Source organism: Eleutherodactylus coqui, chromosome 4 (assembly GCF_035609145.1).
Source record: "Eleutherodactylus coqui strain aEleCoq1 chromosome 4, aEleCoq1.hap1, whole genome shotgun sequence".
Classification (NCBI taxonomy): domain Eukaryota; kingdom Metazoa; phylum Chordata; class Amphibia; order Anura; family Eleutherodactylidae; genus Eleutherodactylus; species Eleutherodactylus coqui.
The window spans coordinates 70,652,464-70,678,339 of NC_089840.1; the positions used below are offsets into that span (position 1 = coordinate 70,652,464).

Below are 25,876 nucleotides of genomic sequence, written 5' to 3' on the forward strand. Positions count from 1 at the left end.
TTTTTAAGTGAACCCGTCAGCTGGAACATGCTGTCTAAACTGCAGGCATCTCATTATAGAGCAGGAGGAGCTGAGCAGACGGATATATAGTTTTATGGGGAAAGATTTAGTATAACTTGTATTTTATTCATTTATATCTCTGCACATTCTGCGCTTAGAGGTCCAATGGGCGGAGCTATCAGTGATTGACAGCTACCCCTGTATGTACAGTCATTGTAACTTTGTTAGAACATACAGTACCTTATACCCATTTTCATGATGCCACATTGACACATTACATGCAATGCTTTCAGATACCTCCTGTTTATGAAGATGGCTGCCATGCAGCTCATGCAGCAGAAGACCTCCTTACGGGAGAAACCCGTTGCTCTAGAAAATGGGGAAGCTGCAGCCTCATCTGATTCTTCAGCACAAAGTGAGCCTCAGGAGAAGAGCCAGTCTGCAGACAAGCCGGTGGACAGTATAGATGAAGAGGCCCAGCTCAAAGAACTGGAAGAAAGTGTGGCAGCTCACAACGAAACTGGTATTCACATCTATCAATAGTAGTAAACCAGTACAATGGTGACTGTATTGGCTTCTGTTCGCAACAGAACTGCAGGCCTGCATTAAGGGCTCTTGGTATTAATAACTGACAGATCATCAATAGATGATCGTCAAGGATCCATCACTCAGATTCCTGACTATCAGCTGATTCTCGGTCTTCTACTTAGGCTGCCTCTCCACGGGCGATAGTCATAGCGTGATCCGTGGCGATAAATCGCCTGTGGATCACGCTATGAAAAGCCTTCCATAGGCTAACTATGGAAAGCGCAGCCCAACTTCCATGAGCAGAGAATCATAGCAATTAGGAATAAGGAATCGTAGGGATTAAAATCGCAGCATGCTGTGATTTGCCGTAGTGAGCCTATCTATTAGGCTCATCGCGGAGACCTGTCAGCGCTCCTCCCCCGTGGCGGAATATCACTAGCGATATTCCGTCATTGCCGTGGGCAGGCAGCCTTAGCAAGCTCTTCACCAAGATATATCCAGTGTCACTAAAGCAGCAGAAGCCGTATAGCTGTATACAATGTTTCAACTTCTACTTGTATCTTTTTTTGTTTTTTTGTTTACTATCATATTGTTTGTGGTGATTTGTTTTTAGTGGATCTGAAGAGCAAGGAGGTGATCCGGAAGGCATGCCAAGCTGTGGGCTCAGTCAGTGAGACCTCATTTGATATCCGTTTCAACCCTGACATCTTTTCTCCAGGTAGTGTAAAAAAGACAAATTACAAACTTTTTTTTTTCTATATCAAAGTCCAGTGAAAAGCAGTCTTCTCTTGTAAATTACATATTAGCCACATATTCGGACTCGCTATGGAGCTAAAGGTTTTTTATTTATTTTTTCACTAACCATATGTCCCTTAACCTAAAGACAGATGCTATATGGTAGATTGCTGGGACCTTGGCTCCCGGTCTTCTGTTTGTCCTCACTGTTACTAGGTTATATATACTATTGAACAGCCCTATTTAAAGAGGTTCTCCTTTGCTTTGATTAACTTTTACTTAAAAGAGCCTTTTGTCAATAAGCAAATAGTGTCCCTCTGCTGGGACCCCCAGCAATCAACTGCAATCCTTTTGGGAAACCTGGCAGTAAGTGTTGAATTTCCCCATAGAGCCGCCACAGGAGAAATGAAGCACTACACATTGCTCCTTTAACCCGATAAGGGCCAAGCGCTGTAGATTTACAGCCCTTGGACCTGAGCTTTTAAACCCGGGCGACGGTAAAAACACTGCTTGGGATTAAAGCTCCTGCAATCTAGAAGGAGTAGGCCGGGTCTGTGGCTGTTGGTCAGAGCCGAGGAGCTGGAGAAGGCAGAAGTGTTTAACTGCTTCTGCCTTCTGTCTTGCAGACTACATAGAGCCCAATGAGCGTTATGTAGTGAATAGGGAAAGCGGAAGTGCTGCAAGGTGCGCCTTGCCACAGCAGAGCTGCAGGGTCCTAGCAGACCCAGATCGCCTCTGCCAGTGATTGTCACTATAGGGGGATGTTTTACCCTGTAACGGGATCCTATGGTGATAAAGTATGAAATAAAATAAAAAAATAGATACTGAGAATGCCCCCCAGAGGTCTGATATGACATCATAGGAGACACAGATTTTTTTTTAAAAAAAGTAAAATAAAAAATAAATTACAGATTATTTACATATAGATCTCCCACCACTGACGCCAAGCTAAACTGTTGCCATATGCGCCCTGTAGTCTAAGACTATACAAATCCTAGCTCAAAACATCCAAAACAAAATGAGCAGCCCATTTCTGTACTTTATTTTAGTATAAATATTAAAAATTATAAATAAACTTAATTTTTTTATTAAGCTATATAAAAAAGAAAAAAATTAAAAGAAACTTAAGGAAAAAAATAGCTCTATATATCATGGAGGAAAACAATGCAGCAAAAATAGTTTTGGTAGCTGAAAAAAAAAAAAAATAGGGCCGTAAAATCGCCACATAAGGCTACATTCACACCAGCAAACTTTGGGTGTTGAGAGGCTAACAGCTCGCATGAATGTGAACGCCATTCTTTACGTTCTATCTTTTGGCGTTCCCTCGGAATGCCTTGCCCAATGTTTTATCAATGTGAGCTTAAAAGACCTTGCCTGACACTCATGATGCCGTGTGCACGCTGTGATGTTTTCCATTGAAATCAATGGGAAACGATTGCTGATCCTCTGACGCACATGAAACGCGCCTGATGATCGCAATTTCACGGAAATTATGCCAGGTGGTTTTGAATGAAAAACGCACATGGGCAGGCGTGATATCGTGCTCACCCATGTGAGTTTAGCCTAAGACCATCGACAAATTAAAATCCTCAACTGGACCCTCCCTGTATTAACAAATTCTCACTAATGGTGCAGATGAAAATGGATTTTCTAAACTGGCCAACCCCCTTCAACTCCACATTAGATTCTTTTGAAACTTGTGATCACCATAATTCTTTTGACAGATCAAATTTACTTAAAAATTTCCCATTTTCCCACGCTAGATGCAAACACCCTGGCTTTTAACAATTTGCAATCCAATTTTGGATTCAGGGTTTCCTAGGGGGCTTTCTCTTTCTGCCATTATACAATGGCGCCATCTGCTGGATAGAGTGAGTGCTGCGGTATGGAACATGCTGGAGAGGCCCCCCGACAACAGAGCGACCAGTAATCTACAGTAAGAATACCCTGCCGGAGGTCTTCCGACATCGAAGCTGTAAAGCCTTCAATCAGAATGTCTTTAGACGTCAGACAGTGGATTGGAAAGGGTTAATGCTTATGTTATAAAGAACCACTACAATCCTGGTCATGATTTGACGATCTCTACCAGTTTGCACAACTATGGTGATTATTCATGCATGGACACAAGTTAAACTACCTGAGCAATAACAAGGAAGTTCACATAACATGGCCCGTTGGGGTAGTCGCGGACTGGCGCTGAGACACCACTGATACGTCTGTTCAGAACGCTAGTGCCATCGGAAACCATAACCCCTTTTTGTGTCTGATAACAGGTGTGCGCTTTCCGGAGTCTGCACAGCTCGAAGTCTTCGATCAGAAACAGTTGCTGAAGGATGCCGCAGCTTTTGTCCTGTCCTGTCAGATTCCATGCTTGGTGAGACCCATGCTTCTGTATTGTCTATTAGTGTCAGCTGTCAAACTGCACATGCCTGAAAGTGGCGGCTGGCGGTGCTGCTTCCCCTGCCCACTGCCTTTGTGTAAATGTTCTCTGTGTATACAGAGATGGGGAAGAAGATAGAAGTAGTAAACCAAGGAAGTCCAACCCTCACCGATACATTTTATCAGACTGCAGATTTGGACTATGTTCACACTGATACTTGCTCCATGTATGTAGTGCTGTTCTTCCCATCGAGAGAACCCCATAACCTAATAATCAGTTGGGTTCACTGGGATACATTGGGCGTATTCATCATTACACTACGAGCATGCTCAAAGTGTGGAAAACCTAGAAACCATAAGTGCAGTACTGGACTGTGTCTGCTGTCGGCTCTCTCCAACCCACTCCTGGCTGGCTGTACGCTGCCTCTCCCCTGGCGTCACTACCACTGATGAGAGTGGCCACAAATCCAGTGTGCAAAATTGTCAAAGGGGAATGCTACTGGTAGTGATGTCAGGGAAGAGGTGGCGTACAGCCAGCCAGGAGTGGGTGGGAGAGTGCCAATAGCAGACACTGCCCCGGTTTATAGGTTTTCCATTCTTCTAGCGTACTCTGAGTGCAATGATGAATACACCCATGATGTGATTGATTTGACACAGCATTGTGGGTCTCATTGTGAACACATGCCACAACGTAGGTATGAAGCCTAAAAGACCAGGACCACATATACCATACATTTACGGCATATAGTCAACAAAGGGTTAATTTACAGCAGTATTTCCTTTCCCTCATGTTGCCTGATTTTGGTTAGTTCCACAATATACCTTTTTTTTTTTTTTTTTTTTTTTTTTATTACTCCTTCATTAATTTATTACTTTGCTTTCAGATCAAGGACTGCCTTGACCATAATGTAGTTCCCATGGATGGAGCCACCCTGGCTGAAGCAATGCACCAGAGAGGAATCAACATGCGCTACCTAGGCAAAGTTATAGACATTGTCAAAAAATTCCCTGTCCCGTCCCAGCTAGATCACGTATATGTGAGTATATATTATTTCTGTTATCACAAAAGCCTAAATCTTGGTTTAACCCCTTGAGTGGCGGGTTTCCTACCACCCTGTCGTGCCCACCAGGGCAGGTTTTTTAAAATGGTCTAATCATTGAATTTCAACTAATTTTGCAGTTGCGTCTCAAGAGCCATAACTTTTTCATTTTTCCATTGACATGGCCATATAAGGGCTTGTTTTTTGCGGGACAAGTTGTGATTTTTTTAAACAGGGGGGAGGAAAAAAAGAAATGGGGAAAAAAGAAAAAAAGGGGCCATGTCATTAAGGGGTTAAATAATGTATTAACTTCCTTCTATGGGTCATTACGATGCACATGGATACCACATGTGTGATTGTATTTTTGATTTTTTACAAAGTAAAGGGAGACAAGTGTTTTTATAATTTTTTTTTTTTTATAATTTTTTTACTTTTTTTTTTTTTTTTGTCCCTTTAGGGGACTTCCACAGGGACCCATCAGGACCCCCTGATCACATTCCGGGGGTCCGATGGTGACAGCCCTTTACATGCTGCAGTGACAGCCCTTTACATGCTGCAGTCACATAGACTGCAGCATGTAAAGGGTTAACACAGCAGAGATTGGAGGTTTTCTCTGATCTCTGCTGTAAGAGCAGGTACCTAGCTGTCCTCTCACAGCCAAGCACCAAGCTCTCCCTGCCACAGAGACCATCGGCTTGCTTCTGACAAGCTGATGGTCTCTATGGCAACCTGTAAACAACGCAGGAGATTGCCGGCATATCGGCAATATCGTCTGCTGGTTTTTCAAAGCTCTTGCTTTGTTCTCTGTGGGTCTGTGCAGGCAGAGCACACTACCACAGCTTGTGGCATTGTGCTCTGCAGCTCCCATAGTGATACATAGCCCGGAAATCTTCCGGGCTATGTCGCTATGAGCAGTGGAGCTCGTCCCGGAAAATTTCCGGGCGTGCCACTCAAGGGGTTAAAGGGAACCTGTCCCTGGGTTCATGCTGTCTGCACCACGGGCAGCATGAATCCAGAACGGGTACACCTAGTGCCCCACGTATGTGGTGACAATCTGAAACATGACACTATGAAGTTTAAAGGAGTTGTCCGGCCACACAGGGTAAAAATTTTCATAATGCTGCTGCTTTCCTTTCAGTAAGGATAGTAACAGACAGCATACAGGGGCTCAAACCGGCCGGCAGATCAGCTGCAATGTCAGTTTATTACCTTAGAATCTGATCTTCACTGCAGCTTTCAAAGATGGCGCCTCTCTGCGCTCTCCCTCTTCTGTGTACGCGCTCCCGATGGTAGTAAGAGACATGAAAAGGCAGGATTTCATGGCCTCCCAAAGCTCACGTCCTAGCCCCGCCCATGACACGCCCACCTCTATTGAACTGCTCTACAGTCTCTCCCCGCCCAGGCCCCGCCCCCTGCTGCATACTATAATCAGAGGGGGTGTGGCCAGGGGAGACTGCGTTATACACTCATGTCAGGATAAAATCCTGGCATGACTGTAAACACTAGCACTGCGTATAGTGAATGCAGAGGGGCGGGGGAGAGCCGAGAGAGAACTCTCCTGCAGCCCCCCACTGCAAGGCTACCTACTGCCCCCCCACCCTGTCAAAGTGAAACAAAACATTTCCCCACACACACATGCCCTCATAGTGCCCCTCTAATGATCCCCCACAGTGCCACAAACAGTACCCCCTACACATGCCCCCCAGTGTCACCCCTACAGTGCCCTCCAAAGTAGCCCCCCTCATTCCCCCCCAACCACAGCATTCTCCACAGTGCCCCCCCAGTATTCCCCCCCCCCCCCCACAGTGCCCTCCGCAGTACCCCCCCCCCCCCCCCCCCTACACATGCCACCCACCCCCCCAGAGTCGTCGTCCGTCTCCCCCCCCCCCCCCCCGGGACTTCTGACAGCCACTTGCACACACATCCATCCATCCATCCATCCTCCCCCCTCCCTCCCTCCTCCCCCCCCCCCCCCCACGAGAGCCCGCCCCTCCTCTCATTCTTACCTTGGAGTTGAAGAGCCAGCAGACACGCCTCCCCTGCAGGCAGCTTCCCAGGCTGAAGTTCTTCTGCACCTGCGCAGAGCTGTGCTGGAGAGGCGCGTCCTCGGTCGTCCCGACAAGAAGAGGAGAAGAGACTTGTCGGAACCATGGCAACCGAGGAGCAACACAGGGGGGGGCAGCCAAGAGGTAAGTGAATAACTTCTGTTTGCCTAATTTACAATGCACAATGTATATTACAAAGTGCATTGTATTGGGCAAACAGAAGTAATGAGACCTAATGTTTATGGCCGGACAACCCCTTTAACTCTGAATGGCACTTTGAGTCATGGAGGCAGTTCTGCGCCTGCCCCTCCCTGCCTGCGGCACGCAGATTGACTGCTCTGTCCTTATACACAAAAGGGGTGAGAGCGGTCAGTCCATACTGAGTCAAATTTTAAAGTGTGTTTTATTCTGAATAAGACATGCAGGGGCGCAACAAGCATATCCATACTGGGCTCATGCGGACCATGGTTTGGGCAGCATGAACCCATTGGCAGGTTCACTTTAAGACAATATTGAGAGAAGTCTACCATTAATATACTTTAACCTAATTTATGAGAATTCAGCTTCAGCCTGCCATTAAATCAGAATGCCCCTGTGCAAGTAACAAATCTACCTTCAGCCGATAAAACTCGATGGGCCTTCTTTTTCTTCAACATTATTAACTTCATATTGCTGTTCTTTATTGATCGTAGTTGGCAATGCAAGCCTGAAGCTCTCAAATGTCCTTTATTATTTTTCTAGAAAATACTAATTAGTGAAGCAATCACCAGGTCTGCAAAGCACATCTTCAAGACCTACCTGCAGGTAAGATGACCTAAGCATACGTTTAGAATATGGATGATTACGGTCTCTAGATTTCTTTCTATGCATTGTATTGATGTTCGATTTCATACTTGGCCTGTCTTAATAGCATGCCTGCAGAAATGCCATATGCTGCAATACTGAACTATTGCAGTATATGGCATGAGCGATCAAAAGTTCAAGTCCCCTATGAGAACTGAAAATAAAAGTAAAATAAGGGGGGAGAAAAAAAGGGTATTTAAAAGTTCGAAATATGGAAAGTTTATTTACTTTTTTCTTATTTTTTAAGTTAAAAATATATTTGCTATCAGCGCGTGTATGAACATTTTTTGATTTGTCAAAATAACACACTATTTGTATCGCACGGTGAACATCATTAAGGGGGAAAAAAATAAATTAAAAACATATATATATAGATAGATATATATAAAAGTGTGTCAAAATTGCACTTTTTTTTTTGTTGTTGCCCTGTCTCCAAGAAAAAAAATTTACTGTGATTAATTGAAAAGTCATATGCGCTCCAAAATGGTACCAATAGAATCCTCAGGTTGCGCAGCAAAAACGGTTCTCTCGCACTATCGGTGGAAAGATTTAAGAAAAAATCTGACCACGATAACTTTTTAAATATATTGTTCTTTTAACCCCTTCATGACATGGCCTATTTTGGGCTTAAGGACGCAACAATTTTTGGCGGATTTTCTTCTCCGTTTATCAAGTCATAACTTTTTTATTTTTCCGTCGACGCGGCCGTGTAAGGGCTTGTTTTTTGCGTGGCGAACTGTAGTTTTTATCGGTGCCACTTTTGGGTACATAGACTATATTGTAAAACTTTTTTTTTTTTTTTTAATGACAGCAGGGAGAGAAAACGCATCAATTCTGCCATAGATTTTTTTTTTTTTTTTTTTTTTTTAACAGCGGTACTCATGCAGCATAAATGAGACATTCCATTTTTTCTGCGGACCGGTACGGTTACAACGATACCAAAATTCTTACATTTTTTTTTAGGTTTTCCCACTTTTCTGCAATAAAAACCCTTTTTCTGGGTAATTTTTTTTTTTTCTAAATTGCTGCATTCAAAGTCCTGTAACTTTTTTTTATTTTTTGATGTACGGCACTCTATGAGGGCTTATTTTTTGCGAGACGAACTGTAGATTTTATTGGTACCATTTTGGGGTACATACGGCTTTTTTGATCACTTTTATTGTGTTTTTAGTGAGGCAAAATGCTAAAAATTAGCATTTTGCCTCAGTTTTTTTGCGTTTTTTTTTGCGTTTTTTTCCGTGCACAGTCAAAAGCATGTGCAACTTATTGTACGCGTCGTTACGGACGCGACAATACCAAATATGTGGGATTTTATTTTTTTTTTACCTTTTTTATGCTAATCTGAGAAAAAGCATTTTTACTTTTTTTTTAAATATTTTTTTTAATTCTTTTTTTAATCTTTGTTTTTTTTACACTGTTTGTGTCTCTCTGAGGGACTTTACCCACTGCCCTGATGATCGCTGGTATAAGGCATGGCAGAGCTACTGCTCTGCCATGCCTTATCGCTTGTACAGCGATTATAGGCATAGGCAATACAGGACGCCAGTGTCTGGCGTCCTGTTGCCATGGTGACAGGCCGGGCTCTCGCGATGACATCGGGAGTTCCGGCCGGAGACACAGAGGGAGCCGCGCTCCCTCTGTGAACTCTTTCCCTGCCGCGATCTACTTAGATCGCGGCAGGGAAGGGGTTAACAGCGGGGGGAGCATCTCCGATGTTCCCCTGCTGTTGCAGCAGGATGCCGGCTGTGAGTGACAGCCGGCTCCCGCTGCGGGATAGCGCGGGATCTTATGTGATCCCGCGCTATCTCCAGGACGTAAGTTTACGCCCTTTTGCGGGAAGTACCAGGCTGCCAGGATGTAAACTTACGCCCTGCAGCGGGAAGGGGTTAAAGGCAGTACGGCAAAAAAAAAAACCTATAAATTTTGGTATTGTTGCAATCGGACTGACCCACAGAATAAGGCATCCTGTCATTTTTGCCACAGTGCATATGCCTTAAAAACAAGACCCTTTTTAGAAGATAACTAAAATTGCTTATTTTTTTCCATTTCACTCCACTTATAGAATTTTTTAAAGTTTCATGTACATTACATGGTACTAGAGATGAGCGAGCGTACTTGGCCACGCCCCTTTTTCGCCCGAGTACCGTGATTTTCGAGTACTTCCGTACTCGGGCGAAAAGATTCGGGGGCGCCGTGGGTGAGTGGGGAGTTGTGGGGGGGAAAGAGAGAGGGCTCCCCCCTGTTCCCCGCTGCTACCCCCCGCGCCGCCACGCCTCCCCCTGCCCCCCGGCGCCCCCTGAATCTTTTCACCCGAGTACTGAAGTACTCGAAAATCGCGATGCTCGATCGAGTAATTACTCTAAACGAGTACGTTCGCTCAGACTACATGGTACTTTAAATAATACCATTGAAAAATACAACTCATCCTGCAGAAGGCAAGCCCTCAGGCAATTTCTGCTGCGCATAGACCTATTTTGGTACTGACTCCTCTCCGAGCCTAAATCTTCCTATATATTCTCTTCAGGGAGTAGAGCTGTCTGGTCTGTCTGCTGCCATTAGCCATTTCCTGAACTGCTTCCTCAGCTCCTTCCCCAACTCAGTTGCTCACCTTCCCGCCGATGAGCTGGTCTCCAAGAAAAAAAACAAGAAGCGCAAAAACCGGAACCTCAGCAGTGCCGACAACACAGCCTGGTCCAGCGTCACCCCTCAGGAGCTGTGGAAGAACATCTGCTCCGAAGCCAAAGCCTACTTTGACTTCAGTCTTGAATGGTAAGTGTCTGCATGGTCTAGATGACTAAGATATGTCACTAAGAGTGATCCATCATTAGACCGCAGTAGTAAAACTTTTATATTGTCTTTTCTAGTGAAAATGTGGACCAGGCCGTGGAGATGTACAACCTCCAGAAGATCAGCCTTCTCCGAGAAATCGGTATCAAAGTTGGCATTCAGGTACAGCTTTGTTCACGCTTCAGTACAACAATTGTACCCCTTGAAGTGACTTCCATGAAACTTCATATTTTCTCCTGGAAGCACTTCTTCTAGGGTAGAATACTTCTGAATGTATGTCACTTTTTTTTCGTGAGTCCTCATATGAATCCGTGAGAACCAATCTCTATGGCATAGTATGGGTCTGTAGTTGGCTCTATATCCTGGATCTAGGATACCGCCATGTGCCTTTTAATATATTCTAGTACTGTAATTCCTTTTTCGAGTTAATGTAACCATTCAATCACACCAGCAAATTCCATGGAGCGTGTTCTAATATAAAATTAGTACAAAAACCGATTTTTCTCTCTCAATCAAAGGTGCTGCTCAAAGAGTACAACTTTGACAACCGACATAAACCCACCTTTACTGAAGAGGATATTTTGAATATTTTCCCTGTGGTGAAACATGTAAATCCCAAAGCGTCTGACGCTTTTCATTTCTTCCAAAGTGGACAAGCTAAAGTGCAACAGGGTGAGTAGCATCAATGGCAGGGCTTTGTTTGTATATCTTATGACTTGGTTCAGAATTGGTGTTGTTCATAGTCTGATACACTATCCTACCAGAAGGAAGTGGACACCTGAGCAAGAGTCAAAAGTAGTAGTTATGTACATATGGTAATATTTAGTGGGGCTCCCTTGGTTCTAATGATATTGGATAATCTCCATGTCAAGGTACATCTGTGTTCATGGTTTTTGCCACTACAGCGAACAGTCTGAGACCATGCCATACAAAACATCCCCAGACCATAATGTAACCTCCACCATACTTTAACCCTTTCCAATCCAATTTGTATCCTGGTTTTCCTAGGGGGCTTACTCTTTTTCTGCTGTTATAAAACTGTGCTATCTGCTGGCTAAAGCCAGTACTGCATGAGGCGACACGTTGGATAGGCTCTGACAGCAGAGAGGCTGGCAATATACAGTAAGAGAATCCAGACAGATGTCTTCCACCATCAGAGCTGTACAGCCTTAAATTATAATGTCTTTAGACGTCAGACAATGGATTGGAAGGGGTTAATGTTCGCACAACACACTCCGGTAAAAGGCGTTCCCCCAGGTGTCCTGCACGCCCAGCTGCTTCCATCTGACTTAGTCTTGTGACCGTCGCCATTGGGACGCTGGGCGCATGAAGACTGTCACAGGCCGGCAACCCGCTTGGGGCCATCATGGTGGTCAGCTGGAGCGCAGCGTGAGCTCCTCGGTCTGTGTCAAGCGAGCGTTCTCCAGCGTCTGGTGGAATGCATACCGCACTCCAATTACTGCACATGCGCAGACTCAGTTTAGTATGGATTCCTTTTTGTCCATTCAGTGGAACGCACAATGCTCTCCATCCTCTGCGCCTGCGCACCTCCCCACCGTTGGCGGTCCATCCAGCTTTGTCCTGAGTGGGAAAAGTAATTGGTGTGTGTGTGTGTGTGTGTGTGTGTCCATTATGCTTGAAAATGGCGCTATTAGAGTGCAGAAACATGTTGCACCCGTGACTTCAAAGGGTGAGAGTTCCCCCTGTCCACATCCCAGCGACTTGTTTGTAATTGTATATTGTCTTCCTTTTCCCTGCTGAGATAATCCATCACCTAGATTAATAAGAAGTCAGGAGCGCAGAAGTTCGTTTTTTTTTGTTTGTTTGTTTTTAACTGCCTAGGCAGTCTACTTTTGTCTTTAAAGATGAAGTAGTGCGATCTGTCACTCCATAGACCCTTTTTCTATTGCTCAACTGTCTAGTGATGATGCTCCTTGCATCATAGTAGGCGGGCTAATGTACTTCGCTTTGTGATGGACGTCTTGTGTGCAGCACTACAACCCGTATTTCCAATAGCTTCCAATTCCCATCACAAACTATGGGCTTAGTCAGACTACCGTATATCGGCCGGGTTTTCACGCCTGGTCGATATATGGTGTCCTTCTCTGCAGGGCGAGGAGGCTGGAAGAGTCTGGAGCAGTGCTCGGAGCCCCCGCCCCTCGGCACTATTTGCAATGGGAGAGGGTGGGGTGGGAGAGGCAGAACTAAGTCTCAGAACTTTGCTCCACCCCCGCCCCGCTCCTCCCATTGCAAATAGTGGAGAGGGGGCGGGAGCTCATTGCACTGCTCCTGACTCTTCCAGCCTCCTCATCCTGCAGAGAGGGACACCATATATCGACTGGGCATGAAAACCCGCCCGATATACGGTCGTCTGAAGCCGCCCTATGGCTGACACTTCCATGGGTCTGTATCTTATGTAGCATGGATTAAGACACGTGACATGCTAATAAGACCCAATCCATTTTAATGAACAGGTGTCCAAATACTTTTGGTAGGGGAGTGTATTAGAATTATGTTTTTGGGTCTCCATTTTGCAAATGAGTGCTGGAATAATCACTCGTCTGCATGGTCTATATAAGGCTTCCTACACAATTGTGGTTCTCTCTACAAGACGATGCATTACCCCAACCTCTTCGGTGTCTCAATTGGACTGGAATTCCAGTAACAGCTACTTCTTATACATAGACAATGACTGCAATTCATTTTGTATTCTTGAGCATGTTATGAAATGTATAAATGAAATGGTTTTCTTATCTTTACCATCGTATGTCCCTTAGGTTTCCTAAAGGAAGGGTGTGAACTTATTAACGAAGCCTTAAATTTGTTTAATAACGTGTATGGCGCTATGCACGTAGAGATCTGTGCGTGCCTACGACTACTCGCCCGTCTTAACTACATCATGGGTGACTACTCAGAGGTAAATCGTCTATGCTTGGTTATTGCCATTTCCATATTTGTGCTGAAGCTCTATAAAGTGGGGTGAGCTCAAAAGACTTGTACACAGGGATACAGCTTGTAATTCTTGACTAACCTGTCCCGTGACCGTTAATACCCAACATCCCAGCGGATATTGATATCTCCATATGAGGCTATTCACATTGATGAATTGGCGTGTTTTAATTCAGTGTATTACCTTCTTTTCCGTTTTGAGTTTTGAACGTCTTGTATTGTTTCTTCTTATATAAGGCCTTAAGCAATCAGCAGAAAGCTGTACTGATGAGCGAGCGAATTCTGGGTACTGAACACCCCAGCACCATCCAGGAATATGTAAGTAGATGTGATCAGGCCGGCTGGGTATTTCTCATCTCTTCCGTCTGTCTGCTTTTCATTTCACCGACTTCTGTGTTTCGTTGCAGATGCATCTAGCCTTGTACTGCTTTGCGAATAACCAACTCTCCATTGCATTGAATCTGCTGTACCGAGCGCGTTATCTCATGCTGCTTGTGTTTGGAGAAGGTCACCCTGAGATGGCGCTCTTGGATGTAAGTTTCTTTAGTATTCAAGACTCGTTATATATGAGCTGTGATGAATACTGAACATTTTCCTTTGTTTTGTAACGCTTTAAATGGAATGACCCCCCTCACATTAAGCTGCCCATAGAGACTGTGGTTGCCTACAATGTATCAGTTTGGTGCCACTTTTCCCGCAAGTGGCACAATGAGGGAGTCAACCAAACAATGTGTCACTTGTTCGATACCTACTCAGGCAATAGAATCACTATGGACAAACTTTTCCTGAACTTGTTCCTCTGACCACAAGCTGTTCAGGGTGCTGTGACAAAATAATCCTACTCCATCCTTCCAAAAGTAATTAGACACCTGAGCAAGAATAAAAAGTAGTATTTATTTCCATATCTTGATACTTAGTGGGGCTTCTTTGGTCCTAATGACATCTGAGACTCTGCATGGTAAACTTACTAACATCTATTAAGCTTCAGCTGATATTTCCCTACATTCATCCTGCAAACATCTAGTGAGTTCTCTCAAAGATGATGGATACTGTTCATATTTCCTGACCCGACGTTCCAGTTCATCCCCAAGATGTTCAGGTTGGGACTCTGGGCGGCCAGTCCGATCATGAAACAGCCATATACTCAAACCAATTTAAAACGGTTTTGAACTTGTGACGAGGCGCATTGTCTTGTTGGAAGTATTACTGAGCACTCTCAGAGTATAACCAAACTGTTGGCATAACATTGCCAAGGTACACCTCACACACCATGTTAATGGTTCTTTTGTGGACAGGCAAATGTATTGCGCTTTGTGATGGATGGCTTGTGAGCAGCGGCATAACCCGTATGTTTCTTTCACCTACTTTCATCCCCGTTTCCAATTCATCTAGGTCCATTTTCCGCATGATCACTTCACATAGGTCAAACAAAAAGGGTGAGAGGATGCAGCCCTGTCGGTCACTTTTGTCGATCCCAAACCACTCTGTGTCCCCATACCATGTTGCCACCGTGGCTTCTTGATATCCTACTGATAGGGGTGTCCAAATACTTTTGAAAGGATAGTGTATTATTGATGGTGGAGGGCAACAGAGCATCCTCTAGTTATAACATTACATTCCGTGACTGAATTTCCTATGTGGACATGAAGTCCTCTTTCTGTACACATGATTAAAAAAAAGAATATTTACATATACAAGCAATTTTTGCAAAATTCCCATTAGTATAAAGAAAGGAGTACGATTTGTTTTATTTCCCTACCTTTTGTATAACCAAGTTTTTGTCTCCTCCTTAGAGCAACATCGGCCTGGTGCTTCACGGAGTAATGGAGTACGACCTGTCTCTCCGCTTCCTGGAGAACGCACTTAACGTCAACTCCAAATTCCATGGAGCCAAGTCTCTTAAGGTTGCACTCAGGTGACTAGCCGTCTGCATCTTTGGCATAGACGTGGTTTTTATCCACCTTTACTGGACACTGATATGAAAACCGTTGGCAGTATTATTTAATGCGCTTCCATTCTTAACCCTTTCCAATCCACTGTCTGACCTCTGAAGACATTATGATTTAAGGCTGTACAGCTCCGATGTTGGAAGACGTCCGTTGGGGTTCTCTTACTGTATATTGCCAGCCTCTCTGCTGTCAGAGCCTATCCAATGTGTCATCTCGTGCAGTACTGGCTTTAGCCAGCAGATAGCACTGTTGTATAATGGCAGAAAAAGAGTAAGTCCCCTAGGAAAACCAGGATACAAATTGGATTGGAAAGGGTTAAAGGTTTTTAGTACATTCCTTAATTATAGCTCATTAGCGTCCCTCGGGCATGGTCTTCAGCCCTATCTGACAATGGGTATTGGGCGATGAGGGAGTACTGTGTTAGAATACAACCCATGCTCACAGTTTCTTCTGCAAATGTACCACCCAACATGCATCGGTGTTAAATCTGGCGGGACAGCTTATGTAAAGATGGGGATGATAAACCGTACGAATGTTTTAAGCTGGTTTTACGCTATTCAAGTTTGCTAAATGTCAATCTCCGTTGATTCTTTCATTCTTGCAGTCACCATCTTGTTGCTCGAGTGTACGAAACTAAAGGGGAGTTTCGCTCGGCATTACAGCACGAGAAGGAGGGATACACAATATACAAGAATCAGGTGATGTATTGGAAGTCTTGTAGGCGTCCATGTTTCTTCCTAGCGCTTTGTCAGCGGTGTCTACAAGCTGGCTCTGTGCATGTTATCCCTCTCAGGTGAATCCTTACAATGGGGTAGCAGTTTTTAGGCTTCACTTTTTTTAAAAATTTTATTGAAAACCTAAATCTAAGGATTTCATGTAGATTGAATTTTACTAGAGCTACTTTATATGTAGTAATATCTGTGCTTCTCTCCCGATTTCAGCTGGGGGAACAACATGAAAAGACCAAAGAAAGTTCCGAGTACTTGAAGTACCTGACCCAGCAGGCCGTAGCTTTACAGCGCACTATGAATGAAATCTACAAGAATGGATCCAGTGCCAATATAATGCCACTGAAGGTATGTGACCTGCCTCCTTCATGTCAGTAAAGCTTACCTGGGTTATATAAGGGGTTGTATCAGATAACATGGCAACGGTGGCCCCCTGATCCATGGGAGGTATTTAGTAGCTCACAAAGGGAACGTGTCACCTGGAAAATTGTTCTCAAACCGTTGCCCTAGCGTTCAGCAGTGTAACACAAGCAGGACAGATATGAGTGTGTATTTAAAGCATTTTTGCACGAAATCTCACTTTAAGGTGGAGTGCCGATTTATGCAAATGTGCCACCTCGCGACAAAGATGGCACCATGAGCCGTCCTTCAGCATGACACTGCCTAAACCCGGCCTCTTCTCCCGCTCGCTCCCAGCTTTTTCCACTGGTAGCGCTGAAATCTCACGCACGTTTTGTGCAACCCTCCAGTTGAGTCTTCCCTGAACATCTACCATGAGGTAAGTGTATGCACATCGACTTCACCAACGCACTGCGGATCCGGTAGAAGACGCAGAGGCACATGGAACATGGGCATGCAAGAGGAAAGGCCAGGTTTACGAAGGCAGTGATGTGTTGCCTTGAGGTGTTGAATTGAGGTGACATATTTGTGTAGTCGGGGGGTAATATTCAAAGTAAGATTTCCTGCAAATGCAAAGAAAGCTGCTCTTGTATACAATTATGTCTGACCAGCTTGTATTACACCGCTATGGCCGCAGATTGAAAACCCTTTTCCATGTGACAGGTTCCCTATCATATGGAGAAGCGCTCTCCTGATCTTCCGTGATCTCCGCCATTCATAAAGCACAATGTGGTTTTGGACAACAGACATGAAGGTCTTCTGTTACTGTTCTTGTTGAGGAGGGATTATGACATTGCCGCCTGTTGTGTGTTCTCTTGCAGTTCACAGCTCCCAGCATGGCCAGTGTCCTGGATCAGCTGAATATCATTAATGGAATCTTGTTCATCCCTCTCAGGTAGCGGACATGTTGGCACTTTATCTTCAATAAATAAAGCCTTTTTTATGGTATTTCCCTTTTGTATGTGTAATTAGAATAGGCTAATAAGGGAGATGGAACGATACCTCCACAGCCTTGTAACATTGTAAGCAATTCCTGATCATTGTTACAAGGCTTGTATAAAGAGTCTGACATTGACTTGAAGTAATGCTGCCTTCCAATAGGTGGCGCTGCAGAGGTATTTTTCCATCTCCCTTATTTGCATATTACCCAGAAGCGCATGAATGGCCTTTTAAGTCTCCTCACTCACTGTCTAGGTACTTTAACTTAGGAGTAAATATAGTGTTTCTGGCTTTAGAATAAGCTAACACTTCGTATCCCAAAGTAAAACAAGTGCATACCCCCTTTTTGCCCCATGGTGACTTCTTCCCCCTACAGTAGATGTGTGTGAGCTTTGTATGGAGCCGGCTCTAGAACGAGACCACTCCCTACATGAGTGTCAGCCGTCTTTTACAGCCGACACTCAGGTGCAATTAAAGAGGACTCTTATCACAGGTATCTAAATGGCCCGAGAGATGTTATCTCCCTCTGTTGTCTGTCGTCTGAACTGCCTCCCCAAAAGGAAATCGTGGGGTACTGTTTAGGTGTCATGGCAGCCTGGGGCCCCGGACTGCCTTGACACCATGTATTTCTGCCTATGGAGGCATTCTTTTAAGCCTGCCACAGGCACATCTTAAGAGACACAATATAATGCAATACTAAAGTATTGCGGTTTATTGTAGAAAACTTGAAATGATTTCAAGTTCTCTATGGAAACAACAAAAAAATTTAGTAAAAATGAGGGAGTTGTTTTTGTTATAAAAAGATTTTAAAAATACTTTTCCCCACATTTTTTAAATGGAAAAGTAAAAAAAAATGCTATCTCTAAGACCAAATGCACACAGGCATATTTACAACGTGGAATCCGGAGCGGGCATCCATCTCCGGACTCCGCCGCAAATACTGCCTATAAACATGCAATGAAAATTGCTTTTCCATGTCCACGAGCGGAAGGTAATTGCTTTTTTTTTTTTTTTTAAATTCGTGGGAAGGAAGAATTGCAGCCTGTTTTATTCTAGCGCGGATTTCGCGTGCACAGCTTCCATTGTCAGATCCATGACCCATCCGCAATCATCACTGCGGAAAGGTTGCAGAGGCCGTGTGCTCAATGTCAACAGAGAACGTAAACCAGAATAGCACTTTTTTTTGGTCACCCAATCTGCAAGATAAAATATAATAAAACGTTATGAAAAAGTCACACGTACCTGAAAATGGTACCAATAGGTACTACAGGTCATTCCGCAAAAATCAAGCATTCACACAGCTGCCTCGACAGAACATAAAGTTATGAGGTCAGAAGATGGTGGCAGTAATTTTTCTTTATATTTTTTAGTCTCTTTGAAAAAAAAAAAAAGTAATGCAACAAAAAAACTACATACATTTTGGTATTGCCTAGTGTAGTGACCCACAGAATAAAGTTAACTTATGAACTATGAAAAGTGGGAAGGAGAAACAAAAAGTTAATACGCATTTTGCTAATTGTCTGTTCTTACATTCACAGTTGTAGCTTTTCTAACGATGATATTTTTGCAGTCAAAAAGACCTGGAAAATCTGAAAGCCGAGGTCCAGCGTCGCCAACAGCTGCAAGAGGCCATTAAAGGAACCGACAATCAGGAGACGGAAAACAAAGCAGCCGAAACATCAGAAGCAGCCGAAACCACCGTGGTCCCAGACGACGCGGCCGAGACACAAACCTCTGCTTAGCTCTGTCTTCTCTTCTCTGACGCTACTTTTAAAACTATAAGCCCTCTATGGGGTTTTTAACCAAGACCTGTAGGGTAAATAGCACGTCTTGGCGATATTGTTGCACAGGTACAAATGCTGATAATTCACAATGCAAAAGAACTAATCTATAATCCATCAATAAGTTTGTGTCGGCTGCACTGAGACCCCTCCGCCCCCTAAGCAGCTTTTAGGGGCTTCAGCTAGCCCAGTTCTGGGACTTCAGTACGTTGGGTGTGTGTCCATGCGAAATCCATTTCTGCATTTTGTGTTTGTACCTTATAGGTAATTGCTCTGCATTAGAGGTGACTGAATATTTCTCAGGTTAGTTAGTAACGCGGATTGGGACTTCTTTTCAAGAGTCCGTCAGAGAAATTCGAAGCCAGATCTCCTAAATTCCTAGCCACAAAGGCTGTGATCTGAGCCAATAGGTGCAGCTCGTGGGCCCAGAACTAAGCCATACACTCAGTGGGGAAATGACCCCAAATCCTTATTCCATAGCCTGTTTGGTTGGAACAGACATGGAGGATGATGTACTCTGTAGGACTTTTTCATTCTGTGGGGGGGGGGGGGGGGGGGGTCATTGGTTTAACCATTTGCTTTGCAGCTTTTTTTTTTTTTTTTTTTTTTATTAAAGGACTTCGGGTTTTGTATTAAATTTTTTTTTTTATGGCGATTCTATGACACGTGTGATTTAGTATGTCTGTATTGTTCATAAGATGATCCAGCGACGCAAATACGACAACTAGAAGCCCCTCATCCATGCTCTTATCTCCCACAAAACTAGTGCCTGAATGTATGAACTGCATTGCTCCACAGAACCCTTGTCAAATGCGGAGGCTGTGTTTTGGGGAAGGCGTCGATTCCTTGTTTTTTTTTCCATCTGCATCCATATCATTATTACTTCATTGCTCATTTTTGAGACATTTGCCCTCTTTGTACAGTTTTTTTTTTTTCTTTTTCCCCATCATTTAATGATCCAGTATATAATGGGCGCCAATTGCCAGGCAAATCTTCTCTTGCTGTTCATCACATATGGCTTTTCGTCATGGCTGGGATGTTGAGTGCTCATTCTTCTTTGTAATTAAGCAGCATTTGATTGTAAAGGACATTTTCACTCTTATCTGCCTTAAACCCCAGAATTCTCACTTTTTTTGCACTCTGTGTAATAATAATGTAAGGTTATTTGCGCCTCCGTCCGTCTGAAGAACGTATGTATAGAAGGGTAGGCCTTCCGTAGGTTGCATCAGGCCAGGTTCACACAATGCGATGGCTACATAGTTTTTCATTACAGAAAACTGGGATCCGGTACCAAAAAGAGAAGTTTTACCTCTTTGGGCATCCATTGCCAGTTTGCCCAACTGCAAACTTTTTTTCACCATGGCATTACAGTGTAAAAGTGAACTTCTGTACATCAGACTATACGTGTAGGAAAGTTGCAGTTGGGTTTCTAATCCCTCCTAAACTTGTGAACTTGTTGTTTTTGCCCCATTTGTACTGCTGTTCTAAAGCCCCCATCGTCCTAAAGCATCATGGGTGAGAGTGAGAGTCCTCCTTAACAGGAAAAGATGACTTGATTGTGACAGCTTCACATTTTTAATGAATACAAGTATTGGAATGTTTTATTAAGCTTTTGTTCTGCTTACTTTTTTCCTGTTTATTACATTTTTTTTGAATGGTCGCCTGTATGAATTTATACCATTTATATTCTAGAAAGTTGTTTTTTTGTTGTACGTTTCTTTAATTTTATATGGTTTTGGATCCTCTTCTTACATTAACTTTTTGAGCTCTTTGTCCTACATGCACAAGACAGTAAAACTTTAATTCAATATATTCGGGGGGATTGAGAAGCTCCCGTGACTAAGCTGGTGCGTATGATAGATTGCAGGAATTCTGGGAAGGCGTCCGGTTTAGCAGATCTAGTGACTACTAGCTCACCTCCAGTCCCTGTTTTGTAATTGTCTAAATGCTGCTCTGTACTGTTTCATGGTAAGTGTATTTTTGGAAAATAACTTTAAAAGGCCGCAGTAGGTCAATACACTGTTGTCCTTTTTTCTCCTAAACAGTATATTCCTAAAATTTGAGAATTTTAGCCTTTAATAAATTGATGATAATGCATTTCACTGTCTTTTGGTTTTATTAGTTATTTATTTTAATGCTTACATTTATGACAACTGAATTTACATTAAAACCTATTCAGATGAAAAATCATTTTCTGAGCTTTTTTTTTTTTTTTAATTCCCTTTCCAAATGCCGAATGTCTTCCTAGCACTTGCTATACAAAGACGTCCCTCTGTGCTACAGCAGGAGCTTTTTTACAGGCGGTTATGCTAACTTGCCCACCTCTAACAATACTGCCACAAGCAAGTGGATTGTTTCTTCCAAAGCTTTGCTTTACCCGCATGTTGAAACACATGCTGGAAGGGGTCCCTGTTCACTTGTTTGCACCTTAACAGCGATGCTGCGGATCGTGCTCATGAGGTTTTCACTCTGTTCATCCAGGGTATGCAAATTATTAGGTACACTTTTTTTTTTTTTTTTCTACTTTACATTTCCCCAAAGATACAATCTGCATATGGACAAGTCCTGCAAATCTGCTAGCCGTAACCCTGTTATTAGAGAAGTCCTGCAGGCAGATCTGTGTATCTGGAGAAATGCAGGAAGTCCGTTTTGTCTGTATACAGCCGTTTGTGGAACACCCACTCTTCACTCTTCTGTAAACCATTCATGAAGCTATGCCAATGAGTTGCAGGAGGTGTGACATGTTGCCTTATCTTGTTGGAAAAGGGCGTACATCCTTTTTTTTCTGGTGGTAATTGATCATAAAATTGTTCCAACATGTCCAGATAAACATCAGTATTAACAGTTGATTTGAAAACAATTGGACCCACTATTCATGTTCCTGACCCTGCACACCAAATACCAATTTCTTCATCGTCCTACGGCAGCACAAGCACAAATAGGTTAAGTCCAACCAGACAGGTGGTTAAGTGCCAATTAATTTGTTAGCCTATCATATAAAGCAAGGTAGAGGACTTCGAGTCAGTGTATTTTGCGTTTTTCTTCTAGGAGACTGCCTCCACAATTAGGAATTGTCAATAGGATTTCATTTCTAGTTTCCAGGCCATATACAGGGTGATTCCTGTAGCTTGTAAAGCATTTGTCCCCTTTGTGTCTAGCACAGCACCTCCAGCTCACAACCGATGCCTTATTCCCTCTTTCTATAGAAGGGTTTCCACGTCGCTATCAGAAGAGGAGACTTTTCAGCGCTCCGGTAGAGCCCATCACTGGTATAGAGCATGCCAACAGCCGGATGCAGGAGTAACATCTGACGCGTCACCAGAATTGATGCTGGTGCCTCACCAATAGTCAGGCGGAACGCGTCTACGTCACCAGAAGGGATGCAATAGAACGCCATTAAATTAATAATACAGCCTATGTAAGCCTAGTTGGAGGTCTTTCCCAGTGTACTTTTTCGAACTGCTGCACCCTCTGCTTATCTAGGTAGGTAAGGCTATATATGCTACTCTTCCTATGGCTGACATACTATATGTTCACAGAATTGCACTACTATGCTTCTCCTAGGTGTGTCTACCTGTCAAGACAGTAGCAGGAATTCCAACAGTGTGTGTAGAAGATAGGCCGTAGCCATTGTCGGACAGCTTTCCATTCGATTTGTACAGACTGTGCATACCATGGGGGAATGCCTCTCATGAAGGGGAAGCCCGGAAATTTCTATCCTGGTTAAAGTTTAGCTGTCCTCAGCTTTGAAAAAGGAGATCTTCAGAGACACACGAAAAAGGAGAGGATCTTGGAACTATTTTTTTTTTTACCATCCGATTCAGCTGATCCATATGTATGCCTCTTTAAAATCTGTTAAATATCTTTTTGAGTCGGTTGTAGGTTTCTCACATAAACGGAAACATGAAACCTTATTTGATTTCCCAAAAACTGAAGTAAATGCTATAGTTCTATCGGAGGAGCCTGTTCTCTTTTGAAAGATACTATGGCCCATGAAGCAGAATACAGCATAAAAAAAAGTCTGCATCTGATTTGGCTGCAGCAAAGGTAGCATTGGTCCCAGTGGCCAGAGCAGTCAGTCTATCTGCGCAACCCAATAAGGGACTTACAAACAATACATGGGAAATGTTTAAAAAATCCAAATGCTTACTGTCAGCTGTTCATACCTTACAGGAATAAAAGACTTAGTAATAGGAGAAAACATATAGCACAATAAAAATGGAAAGGGGGCAATAAACAGCAAAAAAAATAAACCTTTAAACCGCTTAACCAAGAAGGCAGCGAAGAAGTGCTAAAAACCTATAAGGAAAAAATCTATAACAATCGGATAAAAGCAGCAAAGATGGAGACTTATTGCTAAAGAGTAAAACTAACCGATAACTGTTGTTAAATTATAAAAAAAAAATAGTAAAAAAGATTAATACTGAAATTGTAGAGGCTGATGAGGAGAAAGCAAATCTATTAAATAGTTGTTTTTCCAGTGTATTCACAGAGGAAAATGAAATGTCAGATGAGATGCAGACTAATAAAGTAAACCCTCCATTGAATGTCACCTGTTTAACCCAGGAAGCAGTGCAGAGCCATCTCAAGATTAAAATAGACAAATCGCCAGGTCCCCATGGTGTACACCCCCCCCCCCCCCCCCCCCCCCCGGGTTTTAAGGGAATTGAGTAATGTGATACACAGACCCTTGTTTCTTATAAGGACTCTATAGTGACTGGGTCTGTTCCATTCAATTGGTACGTCTTTTATTGTGGGTAAAATGTTTGAAGGGTTTCTAAGAAAAGCTATCCTGGAGTTCCTTAAGGAAAATAGCTGTATAACTCCTGTATCAGCATCGGTTGCTCCTGTCAAATCAACCTGATCAGCTTCTACAAGGAGGTAAGTTCTAGGCTTGACCAGGGAGAATCCTTGGATCTTGTGTATCCTGGACTTTTCCAAAGTGTTTGATACTGTGCCACATAAAAGGTTGGTATATAAAATGAGAATGCTTGGTCTGGGCGAGAATGTGGGTAAGTGACTGAGTGATAGAAATCAGGTTGGTATAAATGGTTCGTACTCTGATTGGATCAACATTACTAGTGGGGTACTACAGGGGTTGGTTTTTGGGGCCTATTTTTTTTTTTATATATTTACTAATGACCTGGTTGAAGTATTGCATAGTAAAATGGCAATACTTGTAGATGATACAAAATTAAAGAAATTAACGAGAGGACACATGGTGGTTGCAAGAGGACCTGGATAAGTTGGGGTTCGGACAGAAAAGTGGCAAATGAGGTTTAACACTGATAAATGTAAGGTTAGGCATATGGGCAGAGGAAATACATGTCACCATTACACACTAAATGGGGAAACCATAGAGTAACACGAACATGGAAAATGACGTGAGATTATTTACTAAGTTTACTTGGAGCAACCAGTGTCAGGCAGTTGCAGCCAAGTCGAATAGGATCATGGGGTGCATCAAAAGAGGTCTAGGGGCGCATGATGAGAACATTGTTCTTCCTCTTTACAAGTCACTGGTTAGACCACATATGGAATATTGTATACAGCTTTGGGCACTGGTACTCAAGGACATATCCGAGCTTGAGTGGGTACAAAGGTGGGCGACTAAAGTAATTAACGGAATGCGCACACTACAATACCCAGAGGTCAAATTTGGGATTATTTAGTTTGAAAAAAAAAATGCTGAGGGGTTATCTAATAACTATGTATACATATATCAAGGAAAAATACAGAGATTTCTCCCATGATCTATTTCTACCCAGGACAGTTACTGTAACAAGGGGGCGCCCTCCAAGTCTAGAGGAAAGGAGGTCTCTACACCAACATAGAAGGGGTTTTTTTTTACACTGTAAAAGCAGTGAGACTATGGAACTTTCTCTGCCTGAGGACGTGGTGAGGGTGAATTAACTAAAAAAAAAAATTCAAAAGGGGTCTTGATGTCTTTTTTGAGTGATACAAAAGAGATGTTGATCCAGGGATTATTCCAGTTGTTAGATTGGAGTCGAGAAATAATTTTTTCCCATAAATGGGGAAATTTGGCTTCTTCCTCTAGATCAACATTGGGTGGTGGGGGTGTAGTAGGCTGAACTGCATTGACCTAAGCCCTTGGAGATCCTTGCCTTTTGGCTTCAAAGATCCAGAACCAATAATTAATATCCTGACATATGAAAAATTAATTGCTAGAAGGAACAAAATGTCTCCATTCAAAAAAGGTGGCAAATTGGAAAACTTCAGAAGATGGATGCCTGGCCTATAGAACCAGAGCTGGGGGCAAGATTAAAACTTTTTTTCCCCTCCATAGTCAAAGACCTCATCAGACTCCTGGGTCTCATCAACTATAAAAAGAGTTTAAGTGATAGAATTCAGAGGCTTACTCCAGATCATTTCTGTGTCAACAGTAGCAAGAATTCAGTTATTTTTCTATTCCTTCAAGATTTCATGAGGAAGGCCATTTACAGATTCCCAAATATTCCCAGTCCCAAAGTGAGGTGGTAAGTAAAAGCTAGTCATACAGCTCACCTGAAAAGAAAAATCAAAATAGAAATGATCTGCTCAGTTAACACAGTGCTGGAGGAATAGGACCTCCATGCCACAGCAGACCTCACAAATGCCTCCATTCATGTGCCGATCTTGCACAGCAACAAGACGTTTTTGAGGATTTCAGTTTACATGGACCCTGGATTTCACCATTTTCATTTCACATGGCTGCCATTCATCGTATAATTAGAGCCGAGGCCATTTATGGTAGTATTAACCTCAGAATGAAGG

The 25,876-nt window shown here is 43.2% G+C and overlaps 1 protein-coding gene across 3 annotated transcripts in view; it reads left to right on the top strand.

Moving 5' to 3' along the window:
• CLUH (clustered mitochondria homolog) overlaps positions 1-19,650 on the top strand; it is a 55,427-nt gene extending 35,777 nt beyond the window's left edge. For all 3 annotated transcript variants that reach the window (XM_066599626.1, XM_066599628.1, XM_066599627.1), the window contains exons 11-26: positions 294-523; positions 1,142-1,246; positions 3,537-3,637; positions 4,527-4,679; positions 7,469-7,531; positions 10,095-10,339; positions 10,435-10,519; positions 10,876-11,029; positions 13,135-13,274; positions 13,544-13,624; positions 13,714-13,839; positions 15,100-15,221; positions 15,860-15,953; positions 16,197-16,331; positions 17,204-17,277; positions 18,892-19,650. In XM_066599626.1, the coding sequence (XP_066455723.1) occupies positions 294-523; positions 1,142-1,246; positions 3,537-3,637; positions 4,527-4,679; positions 7,469-7,531; positions 10,095-10,339; positions 10,435-10,519; positions 10,876-11,029; positions 13,135-13,274; positions 13,544-13,624; positions 13,714-13,839; positions 15,100-15,221; positions 15,860-15,953; positions 16,197-16,331; positions 17,204-17,277; positions 18,892-19,063 (2,080 nt within the window). In that variant the 3' untranslated portion in view covers positions 19,064-19,650. The remainder of the gene's footprint in view (positions 1-293; positions 524-1,141; positions 1,247-3,536; positions 3,638-4,526; positions 4,680-7,468; positions 7,532-10,094; positions 10,340-10,434; positions 10,520-10,875; positions 11,030-13,134; positions 13,275-13,543; positions 13,625-13,713; positions 13,840-15,099; positions 15,222-15,859; positions 15,954-16,196; positions 16,332-17,203; positions 17,278-18,891) is intronic.
• The last annotated feature ends 6,226 nt before the right edge of the window (positions 19,651-25,876 follow it).